Here is a 12,303-nt window from a genome sequence, read left to right on the forward strand (position 1 = left end):
AGGGCAAGAAGGGTAGCCCGCGAATTTAGCGGCAAATTTGAAAATTGAAAAGACCAACCAAGAGGAAAATATAAAATTTATGCTAACGTCTCAACGTAATATAAATAGACCGACCTTTCGGCCTCTTTCGGTCAGGGAAGGGTCCGCTACCTCTACATGTAATTCAATAGGTTTGATCGTTTTGCCTACAGTTTTTACACTTTTACGAAAAGTGTACACTTTGGGGTTCGTTTTGACGGAAGTGACGCAGACGTCGCTGTTCGTTTTGTGTGGGCATCTACCCCGAGGGTACACTTTCTCTACACTTTCTACCCTCGATCCCGAGCGAGGGCAAGAAGGGTAGCCCGCGAATTTGGCGGCAAATTTCAAAATTGAGAAGACCAACGAACAGGAGAATACAAAATTTATGCTAATGTCTCAACGTAATATAAATAGAAGTAATTGTTAATGCATCTTCTTCGTGTATAGAACGATTTAGCGTTTTAGTTTAGTACGTAATGTTTGAAACGATTTACAATAATTATGTATTACTACCTAACCGCGGTTGGAATGAACTAAACTATTATTTTTCTCTGTTGTAGTTAAATTGTTTTTCATCCTCCTGTAATAATATTCTGACGCTTATTGATCCTCAATACCTGAAACTCGTGAAAGGAATTTTCAGCTTCTACAATTACAAGGTAATAGAACGAATTGTAGGAAACGAAGACGGCTCAAGAATGAAGGCTGGAAGAAGCATTACATTTTCGTATTCATCTTCGTCCGATACGGATAACCTCAAAATCGCGTACCTCTTTACTAAATCGTTCATCTTGGACTTTCGTGAGGTTTCCGGCGTTCGGAACGTCGACGAAAGTGTATCTACCCTTCTGCACTTTTCAAGAAAAGTAGTACTCTCGTTACCCTCGAGTATAGAAAGTGTAATCAACGCGAACAAACCTAACGAAGGCCGGGATTTTGCCGATATTTACCATTTTCTTCAAATGTATTCATTAGGAATCTTATGCGCGGAGAAAAAAAAAAGAATGGGCAGGAAAACACCACAATTGTGGGAATCGTAACCCTAGTGCAAGGGAACATACGAGACAAGGACAACCTTCGGAGGAGGTTGCATTAACCAGCGCAACATAGTAAAAAGAATATAGTAAGGGCTACTTCACTATTTAGTCAACGTAACTACAGGGAACGAGTTGTTCCAACATTGGGCATAGCTACGAATATACATTTATAAATTTACCGGCGACATAAAGAATTCGATTTTTATGATTACATACGTTATACATATGTTTCTGTCAGAGTTCTCATAAATTTATAACCTTAAGGAGTAAGATGTCATTTGATGCTCGGAAGGGTGATTTCTGATGATTACTTCCCTTTTTCCTCTTCTTCGGGGAGGGGTACAGTCATTGTATCGTAAACGTAAGGGATGGTAACGGGTCTTATATGCAAACGAGCAGTCTGCATCGTCTGCGAGAAGTTTTGCCTCCTGGTGATCCTGTCGAACCTAATGGAGCCTAACCATTGTTTCTGTAATCGCATAGGTAAATTTAGAATAACCTCGCAACGGGTATAACCTTAATATAATATGTGGTTACAGCTCCCAGATAAACCTTTCATTTTCCTGGGCGTATTGTACCTTCTTCGTGTAATTAATATTACCATTCCATTTTGTCAATTTCACCATTTCTGTGGTTTTACTTCCCACAGTATTTTAACCATGTCCCTATAGTAATTGTAACGAAATTATTTTTTTTCCGTGTACGGTTTCAATGTGGAATGTTAGGTGTACGGCCAATCAACGAGAAAACCCGAGTCGTTTTAGCCTTACTTTGAACCTTTGTAACGGAAGTAAGCCCTTTTATGATCCTATTTCGCTCTATAAATTCTACTTTTGACCTTGTCGACGTCTCACTTCCTACGAATTAAGTCCTACGCCGAGCCGAAATCTTAGCGCCATTTTGAACCTGCGTTATTTAAGTAAAACCTTTTTTAATCGTATTTCACTCTTAGGTTCTACTTAAGATGATGTAACAATGGCATAAGAGGGATCAATTGTTCGTGAAACTTTTCTATAAACTTGGTGTATCGAATTGTTTGAATGTTTACCACGTAAATATGGAGGCTCCGAGGAAGATCCTGACGCCCATAAAACTTCATGTTTTATACAACCTTTTTTGAAACGTCTATAAACAAATTTTAAAAAATTGAAACTTTGTTAGTGAACATGCCCTTCATTGCCTTCTCGTTCACGTGGTAAAGTTGGAAACAATTCGGTACACCTAGTTCGAAGAAAAGATCCATAAACGAGACCTCTTTGACGTCACTTTCATGTCACCTTAAGAACTACAATTAAAGCTTATCAAAAATTCGTTTTGGAAAGACTAAAGGAGAAACCCGAGTCCAAAATTGTAGCTCGGCTTTGAACTAAGTAAGACCTTCTTTGATGTAATGTCATTTTTCATGTCCTATTTTTACCCTCGAAAGTCCTACTTCACACTTTATTGACCAGCGAATTTGGAGATAAATAGCGATCACAGGTATCGCAAAATCGATTAAGAGACTTCCGGTCGGTAATGTGTTAATATAAATGAAGTCCTACTTTAGGCTTAAAAGTAGAAGAAATGAAAGTATCTATTACTTTTAAGATCTAAAACAGGCCATTTTAGGCTCACAATTATAGGTTCTAAATTGGATCATAATTTCGACTCGCCTCGTTGATCTTTTCAAGACGGTTGATAAAACGAATAATAGGAAATCCCGAAAAATTCACTATGAGAGAATTAGTTGTTAAAACCAATGTACTACTAACTGTTTGTAGTTGAAACTTGAAATACGTCAGATTGAATTAGATTTATATGATTAACAGTAGTTTGTGTTAAGTCAATGTAATCAATCTTGATAGGTTGTTCGAAACATGTAAGCAAACAGACATAAAGACTGACATTATTTCTCTACTTTTGCAATACTGCATATATTTTTAATACCGAACGAATAGGTAGAAAATAAGGAACGAAAGAAATAAATCAGGAGATAAAGATACGAAACACGGTTGTGATATTATAAAGCAATCCTATCTGTTACTGTAATCTAATTTGTACCGACCGGACTGCCATGTATACATGTCACCGTGAATGACCGAAATTGGAGAATGTCGACTTTCACCGGTGAATGTCAACCGATACCAAATACGTCGGTGAAAGATCGAATATTTCATTACATTGTTGTACATTCGGACCCTCTCCAGTGTGTGTCGACAATCACACACCGGTGAATGTCAACATTTACCGGTGTAAGTCAGAAATAAGGGTATTTAGCAAATATTTCGGACATACACGAAGCGACTATGTGAATGTTGACATTCACCGGTGAAAGTCGACATTCTCCAGATTTCAGTGTTTCACTGTAACATATATACTTAGTGTCCAAATTTGCGGTTTCATTCAGGTTTTCCGGTTTTTATCTGCGCTAATAAAAGCAGAACCGGGCCTCGGGAAGTCTTTCGAACTTCCTTTCACTATCGATAAACGCATGGGCTTATGTACGCGGGTATCCTTTGAATCCCAATTAGTCAGGATCTAATAACCACAGGTGCATCGAGTGGGGTAAATACGATATCAGCTGCGACGCAATTTATGAAAAGCTGATATAAGGTAACTTTGGGTAATAAGGCCCACCATAACTCGAAAGGCTTGTAAAATCTAAAATATAAAGTACTTTGAGAATAGGAAATAAGTAAAGGGTACACGAACGACGTTTATTTCAGGTACAAACTATAAAAATATAATATAATTCTAAATATATTCGTTGTTTAAAAATTGCAGGATGGTGCTGCTCGGCATTGTTACCTGAACGTGTAGGTAATAAGACCCACGGACAATTGATGAGAGGATGCACATTAATTTGTACCGTTAAGGCAAGTTATGTCATCAAGATCCTCGAATGTTGTCTTCGAGCATTCTTCGTAAAGATATTTCTTGCACAAGGTACGTTGCCGCAATCGGCAACCCTATTTTCTTGATAAAGGCTGCGGTCCCAGTTCTCGGTCTTCTTTGAAATACCAGGCTTCGCTTTTTAAGGTATTTCGCTCAAATTTTGTTACGACGTTGTATTTACTGCAACTGGTCATAGTTTCATATCCTGTTTGAAAAAGATCTTTGGTTGCGCTATGCTGGGCCTTATTCCCCGTTCGGTGCAATTTACATTCCCAAGTTATAATTTCTAAAAGAACTTACCTTTTCAACAAAACTAATACAACGATATGTAGAAAAAAGTGTAAGGGACTACATATCTGCGAGACAGAGCAGGACTTTACAAAACTTTGTGAGAAACAGCTTGAACGCTGCAACCAAATTTGATATAATTCACTCGGGAATATTTATTATGAATCTCAGTTTACCATGGACCCGACAACAGCCCTGGCAATACACCCAATGGACTCTCATTTGTCCTACGAGCTGGCAGAGGGAGCCACAAACATTGCACTTTTGGTATATAGTGAAAAATAAGCGTGGGTCACGCTATCCACATGGGCCTTAAGGTGAAGTGACACACGTCGAGGAATTTGATCGACGTCGATGAAGAAGATTTTTCGAAATGCCTACGTTGCCGACGTTTGTTTTTATATTGACAGTTGTATCGAATTATATTGGGCATTGTACCAAATGGCATACTCCACCTGTCGTTTTCGTACAATAATTATATAGAAATCGAAGTAAAACTCCAGAAATCCCCCGAATTCATGCTTTCTGGGGGCCTAATTGACTGCAGAGGGACCCCTTGCGCCATCTGTGATTTTTAGGTCAATTAAATTTTCACTCCGAGACCTCGTTTTACCATCGTTTTGGCATAGAAGCGCATACAACACTTTTTTTGCCTTTATCCCGTTCAAATGCGAGTTTATCGATTACCAGAGTGTTCCAAATTGTCGTAAAATTGTCCTGCCCCTTTCGATTCTCATATCAGAGCCTTCGATAATTGTATATTGATCGAAATATGAGTGCTCGACGCCATTTTGATTCTGGTCTGGGCTGAGTTTAAAAAGTAAAAAAAAAATCCAAATGATGAATGTGTCAGGACAACTCTTAGATGATCAGGAGTGATGTGCCAAAGTTTCGGACAGTTTGGTCTAATACCCTTAAAAAAAGTGTTGTATTCGAATCGACTGATTTGAAGGGGGTTTCACTTCACCTTAATGCCCAAAATTACCTTGCATGATATTATCGAGTGGCCAGGCAACAGGGATCAAATTTTCCTAAACCTTTGCCGATACGTCGGCAAGCATTAATCGATCGAACGGAGACATAAAAATGGAAACTTTTAAATCGAACCTTTCCACGCACTTTTAAATGGTATCGCAAATGTCATAGGTATGCAAATTTGTCAGCGACCTGCTTGCATGTTTAGTCTACCCACTGATTTATTAACGAAGTTTATCCAAGCTTCGATAGGAGTGAGAAAATCGCTAGTAAGAAATATTGAATACCGATCTAACACGCGCTTCGCGAACGATAACGCGCAACTTGTCTGACAGCTCCCGAAGAACTGCACTCGCACTCCGCGGCGTGATCAATAGAAGACACGTGCTTCGGCAGTTTTGACAGCACGTGGTGCGCACACCGGCTGCATACCGCACCATTAGAACGTCCACTCTACGACACGTAGTAGAACTTCCTTGTAACGAACTACACGTGACCCTCGCGATCCTTCCTCCATTTGGGGGAAAATCAAGGACACTCTTGCGGCCAAGGTTAAGTAATTTTGCGTTCCTCGAGGTTTTTTACGTGTATTACGTAAACCACGTAGTTTATCGTAGAAAATCGTAGAAAACCAGTAAATTACGTTTCCAATATGAAGGATGTGCAGATGTGCGATATACGGCATCCACTAGGTTATAAACGTATTTTAGCACATATGTAAACACGTAAATATTTTTATGGAATAATTAATTTCACGCTTGCGTTCAGAACGTCTTTTAGCATGTATGTAAACACGTAAATATTTTTATGGAATAATTAATTTGACGCTTGCGTTCAAAACGTCTTTTAGCATGTATGTAAACACGTAAATATTTTTATGGAATAATTAATTTGACGCTTGCGTTCAAAACGTCTTTTAGAACATATGTAAACCCGTAAATTTTTTTATGGAATAATTAATTTGACGCTTGCGTTTAAAACGTCTTTTAGAACATATGTAAACACGTACATATTTTTATGGAATAATTAATTTGATGCTTGCGTTCAAAACGTCTTTTAGAACATATATAAACACGTATATATTTTTATGGAATAATTAATTTGACGCTTGCGTTCAAAACGTCTTTTACCATATATGTAAACCCGTAAATTTTTTTATGGAATAATTAACTTGACGCTTGCGTTCATAATTGTTTAGAATTTTACGTTTCCAATATGGCGGATGCCAAAGATGCACGATATATGTATCCGCTAGTTTATAAACGACTTTTAGCGCACGTGTAAACACGTAAAAAGTTTGGAAGAATAATTAATTTGGCGCTTGTATTCAAACTTCTTTCGACTTGACCCAGTTTAATATGAAGTTTCTAATTGGATTTATTATTTCCTATTTATAAATAGGAAAGTGTAGTATACTTCGCGCCCACGTAGGAAACTAGGAACGTATTATACGATGTAACATACGCGGCGAAAACAACGTATATTACATGACGTACTATACCTATCCAACTCTGTTTGCGACCGTGAAGGTCGACTGATCCATCTATGAGCATATTTACGAGATAACTCATAGACTATGCCGTGGTTGAGTATTCCTAGCACATGCATATTTTTCAATGATCCGCTGAGTTGGCTGAATTATTCAGTGGATTTATGGAAAGATGGATCAACTCGTATGGGACCGGTTACAATGTTTTCCACTGGAGAAATTTAAGCTCAACGCAAGGTTGAGCTGGATAAATCGAGCTAAAGTGTATGCAAATCGATTTAACTTCGGAAATGTTTGCCACTTGGTTTAATGGCACAGGGTAGAAATAGTGTGGGTATGTTACCGTGAATTACCGAAATTGGAGAATGTCGACTTTCACCGGTGAATGTTAACAGATACCAAATACGTCGGTGAAAGATCGAATACTTCATTACATTGTTGTACATTCGGACCCTCCCCAGTGTGTGTCGACAATCACACACCGGTGAATGTCAACATTTACCGGTGTAAGTCAGAAATAAGGGTATTTAACAAATATTTCGGACATACACGAAGCGACTATGTGAATGTTGACATTCACCGGTGAAAGTCGACATTCTCCAGATTTCGGTGTTTCACTGTAACAGGTACATAGTACCCGTAAAACATACGTAGAGCATGGAAAGTGAACAGCTAAATGACGGTACATAAATACCGATTGACCAAGTGCATGTTCGTTCAATATAAAATACACTTTGTTTTACTTCAGGTCTTTCATGGGGTGTTATCACTTTCATAATAGATTCTATTAACAATTTGCGGAATTCTACGCACTTCGTTATTTCCAGTTTATATCTCTTGAGCTATGTTTCAAATGCTTAACAAAATTAATATATAATCTTGACGAGATTTGTCCCATTTACAAAGTTTTACAAAAGTAAGAAAGGAATCATCGTAAAATTAATTTATCTTTGCTAATTCTTCTTTTCTTCATTAATAATTTTAGCGGTATCAAAGAATCAATCAAAGAACACGGCCAAATATTTGAAAAACTCTCGATCAAGTTACGATCATTCTTACGAAATGAATAAACAGTGAGGTGTATATAGATTATTAGTTCTCTATTATCATTAAAGAAAAGTCATAACAGAACAAAAATGGAAAACGTAACACAGTATATTTAACCTAAACATAATTTTCAATTCACGAGATCGCAACTGAATTCAAAATAATAACGGTACCCATGTACGTTAATAGTCATGCGAAAGAAATCTTCGTACAAATTACCGGGATGAGTGAAATCGAGTAAGACAGGAAGCATTAGATTTCAATAATAAAAATTCATAATTCCTCTTCAATTTCGATAAACATCACCTAATACATTTGTTCTTCTTTGTACCATATTGTATATTAACATGTTCACGAGAGGTGTCGCGTACCTATCGCAAGTGCGTATGCATGCGTACGCGTAGTAAGTTCGATAGAGGCGACGCGTATATGCAATGTTAATATATAGATTGATCGCGTACGCATACACACGCTCGAGGAGTCCGTGAGCGTGCACGTACATTAATTACACTCTTAACATAATCGTAATTAAGCATTCGTACCGCGAGAGCGCTTATTACGCGGGGATCCAGATTTAAGTTAATGCGTGTGGTATATCGCATTTGATTCAAACCGCAAACACTGTCTTCTCAACGACAATAACGAAAATAAAAGTGTAACAGACGCAGTAGCGGTAATAACAGCAGTAGTGCATGAAGTTACAGTATCAGTAGTCATAGTAAATAGTAGTAGTAGCAGTAGCAGTAGCAGTAGCAGTAATAGTAGTAGTAGTAGTAATAGTAATAGTAGTAATAGTAGTAGTAGTGTAGTGGTGGTGGTGGTGGTGGCGGTGGCGGTGGCGGTAGTGGTAGTGGTAGTAGTGGTAGTAGTGGTGGTAGTGGTGGTAGTGGTGGTAGTAGTAGTAGTAGTAGTAGTGGTGGTGGTGGTGGTGGTGGTGGGGTGGTAGTAGTAATATTAGTAGTAGTAATAGTAGTGGTGGTGGTAATAGCAGCAGTGATGGCAACAGTAATAGTAACAGCAGGAGCGATAGTGGTACCAATGTTGGTCGATGACGTCGATAATAATAAAAATAAAAATGTCGTCCTATATACTATGTACACAGCGTAACGTTTGCGTTTAGCATTCAACAAGATTTACAATGATTTTCACTCGTTAGTGTGTGTTTGTGTATAGGTAAGAATGTATAATATACATAGAATTTGTATATGTGTAGATCACATAATGTCAATAATAATTCTTTCACTAGTCTTTTTAATTGAATCGATTAGGATAATCGATTAATTAATTAACGGCTCCCGCGAGGTGTGCGGCAATTGCCACAGGAGCCACGCTCTAAATCTCGCACATGCACGAATCGGCGTCGTTGCATCGCGTGCACGCGTCGAGATATATATATATATATATGTCCATATATATTTATACGTTTACCGTTCTTTAGTTGATTAGTTTGTGTTAATTAATGTGCTTCTTAGTCCTTATCGCATATTTGAACGACAACGGCTAACTAAACGGTCATTCGATTAATTAACCCAAACTAGCTACGGCGAACGAGGACCTCGTACACTAACACGATAAAAATCCTAAACGGCATAATTAATATATTAATAAGTCTCTATCTAATCAAGTGTTACTGCTCATTAATCAATATATTAATTAGTTTTCTGAAAACCGCGATTCGGTATAGAAATCAGCGTCACAATTAACTAATCTCATCGCTTCGTTATAGCTATTATACAAGTAGTTTTATACTATTTACAATCGTAAGTCTCCCTCCTCGACGGCAAACTGTATGTTTCGCCCTGTAACTTATTCACACGGCGTGTCTCCATCAATGTATTTACACATGTCGCTCGCGTGGAATTAAAGTACTTATCGCGTTACAGCCAGAAGCTGCGCCTCCGGAGTCGGATTGGTGGCAACTCCGAGTGAGAAAGGTCGCAGGTGGATCTCACTTGGATCAATGTCCGTTCTACTACTTACAGACCAAATTAAAGTACATTCTTAGTCGATATGCACGTGCAAAAGCGTGTTATTTTTTTTTTGTTTCCACTTTTCTGAAATTTTCATACTGTTGATCGATACTGATTAGGTTAATTAAATATCCTATTCAAGAGCGACTTCTCGAGAAGGCAATAGCCCTCCCCCACCTGTGACAAAACTCCGTGAATCGGTTCAAACTTAACATTGAGCGAGACCGGCCAAATTTCCAAATTGCGAACACGCCCAATGTCCCGCTGTATGTGCCGCCCGTTTTGTGCTTCGTCGATTAAATACGTACAAGTAAAGAAATACCTTTTTCAAGATCTCCTCAAAATGGCAGCCCTATCACAGCGTGGCTCGGAGTAAAGGCGACTTCTTCTTTCCCTCTCTCTCTTTCTGTACAGAACGGTGTTGGAGGCATTGACTTCAATTACAGAACGGATTCTATTTGCTTGATCTCCTTCTCGGGTTGCTCTTGGGGTGAAGGGGCAGTTTCTACTATTTCCGGGATTTCTTCTTCATTTTCCTCTTCGATATCTTCATCGATAGGCGTCAATGTATCTAATATCACAGGTTGTGCCTGCAACGCGTTACAAGCAATCGGTACAATCCCACCGCATTAAAATGAACGATCCTAGTCATAGAGAAGGAAATAATATCGTGAGTGACTTTACCTCCGGCGTGGTGCAACGTTTCATCGCGGGCGCCATGAAACTGGTGATAGTACTGACAAAGAAAAAAAATCCTGCCATAAAAAATGGGATACTGTAACTTTGTGTCGCATCGTAAACGACTCCGGCCAATGGCGATCCAACAATGGCGGCTGCCCCCCTAAATAAGATCAGAAGACCAAAAGCGTTGGTCAACTTGTCAAGGCCCAGGAGATCCACCAAAATAATCGATGTCAGCGAAATGTATCCAGCTGATGTTAAAAAAAGATCAAGGGATTAGATTCACTTCATGTACAAACGCCTCATAATAAATTGGAAACGCTACCATAGTTAAAAAAAAAAAAAAAAAAGTAGTAATATGAAAAAATGTACTTTTTAATAAGTATAATTGGAAATAAATTGCTGTGCTAAATACAGAACAATTGTTCGAAGTTACCGCAAAGCCAGAAGATATCACTATACTTACATATCGCTATCCCGAAGAAGATACTCATCACGATATAAGCAGCGTAAGTGTGGCAAAAAGGCGTTGCTGCGACCGCGACGGTGGATATAATTAAGCAAATGTTATTCAACAACAAAGAGTCGACTTGTGGGAAGTCCGCAACGTAGCCGCAGGCCACACGTCCAAAAGTATTTGTGATTCCAATAATGGATAGCAGAAACGATGCAGAATTCGGCTCTATTCCCTAATAACCAGAATTGCAGATTTAAAGATAGGGAAAAAATTGATAACAGGAGTCGAGGAGCTACATTTTAAAAACTCACGTCCAGAACTGCGGCATCCACTAAGTACACAAACGGGACGTATAATCCAGCCATTCCGAAAACGTTACTAATACCAATTAAAAGAAATACAGGATCTTTCAACAAGGACATGTCCATCATCGTTGCCAGGGCATCTTTGAAGGAGTCGGGCAATACTAGACATGGGCAAAGTGGCTCTGAAAAGAATGTAATCAAAATTACATGTACATCTAATATTACTATATTGTATATGTAAAGGTGGATTCAGACGTGAGCATTTTTGCGCATCCGAACCGCTTGCTTGCGTCTGAATGGTTTTGTCTGTCCGTTCGCCGTCATCGTATCGGTATCGTTCAAACTAATGTTTTGCAAAGATACTTTTTCACTGACTATCGGTCCCCGCAATTTTGTGCGTGCATGCTTTAATAATATGCCTATATATATATATATAAGCTGACACTTTCATATCACGTTAAAGCATGCACGCACACGTAACTCATGTTCAGACATGAGCATTCGTATAGATATGCAAAAATGGTCACGTCTGGATCCACCTTAATATTATATTACAATAGTTGATCTCATTTTCATAGGAACGCATTTGAACACTACTTTAATTTTTCCAGTTAAATACGGTACCAACTGTGAGCGATTAGAATGAAACCAAATTCACCTGTTAAGACGCAAACAAATAATACTTACGCTGTGGTGCTTTTTCAACATCTCCATCTCGAACGTCCCCGCGTACAGATTTTGGAAGTGAGATCACACTTTGACGGTAATTAGCAAGGGACTTTTGACTTTGGTATTCTGGCAGATACACCACGCTTCCACTGTAGAAAATATCCTTTCTGGACAAGGGCCGTACCATTAAGGGCTTCTCCTTCGGTATGCTAGATTTACTTGTAAAGGTAATGCTCTCGCCGTCCTTAAGAAAAAGAAACAGACAATGAGGATTTTATAAAACTGCAGATAGACATGAGTTCCAATATTTTGGCATGCAAAGGTAAGCTAGAGCTTGAGGTAGATACAATGTGAGTACAGAAATACAGATTGGGAGGTACGTTGCAAAATTAGAATCCAGTATTTGAATTAAAAAGAAAAAGAAAAAATAATAATAATACATGAAAATACAGAAGAATCGTTATTACAATAAAATGAAAATCTTTACAGG

At 38.4% G+C, this 12,303-nt stretch overlaps 2 protein-coding genes across 5 annotated transcripts in view; both read right to left on the reverse strand.

The window, feature by feature from the left end:
- Positions 1-8,444: 8,444 nt before the first annotated feature.
- On the reverse strand, positions 8,445-9,730 carry LOC111673935 (uncharacterized proline-rich protein-like). The gene is made up of 2 exons (XM_023432235.1): positions 9,712-9,730; positions 8,445-8,821 (listed from the first exon to the last, which is right to left on the reverse strand). Exons 1-2 carry the CDS (start codon positions 9,728-9,730, stop codon positions 8,445-8,447), a joined length of 396 nt encoding a protein of 131 aa, XP_023288003.1.
- A 51-nt stretch (positions 9,731-9,781) lies between these two features.
- The window catches only part of LOC105695872 (monocarboxylate transporter 12), a 30,140-nt gene continuing 27,618 nt past the window's right edge, over positions 9,782-12,303 (reverse strand). For 2 of the 4 annotated variants that reach the window (XM_012417868.1, XM_012417867.1), the window contains exons 7-11: positions 11,832-12,057; positions 11,151-11,326; positions 10,849-11,071; positions 10,386-10,633; positions 9,782-10,291 (exon numbers count right to left, since the gene is read on the reverse strand). In XM_012417868.1, the coding sequence (XP_012273291.1) occupies positions 10,142-10,291; positions 10,386-10,633; positions 10,849-11,071; positions 11,151-11,326; positions 11,832-12,057 (1,023 nt within the window). In that variant the 3' untranslated portion in view covers positions 9,782-10,141. The remainder of the gene's footprint in view (positions 10,292-10,385; positions 10,634-10,848; positions 11,072-11,150; positions 11,327-11,831; positions 12,058-12,303) is intronic. The other 2 variants (XM_012417869.1, XM_012417870.1) reach the window with 1 other exon arrangement.

The sequence above is a fragment of the Orussus abietinus genome, unplaced genomic scaffold, assembly GCF_000612105.2.
Source record: "Orussus abietinus isolate OABI.00-Male unplaced genomic scaffold, Oabi_2.0 scaffold215, whole genome shotgun sequence".
Classification (NCBI taxonomy): Eukaryota; Metazoa; Arthropoda; class Insecta; order Hymenoptera; family Orussidae; genus Orussus; species Orussus abietinus.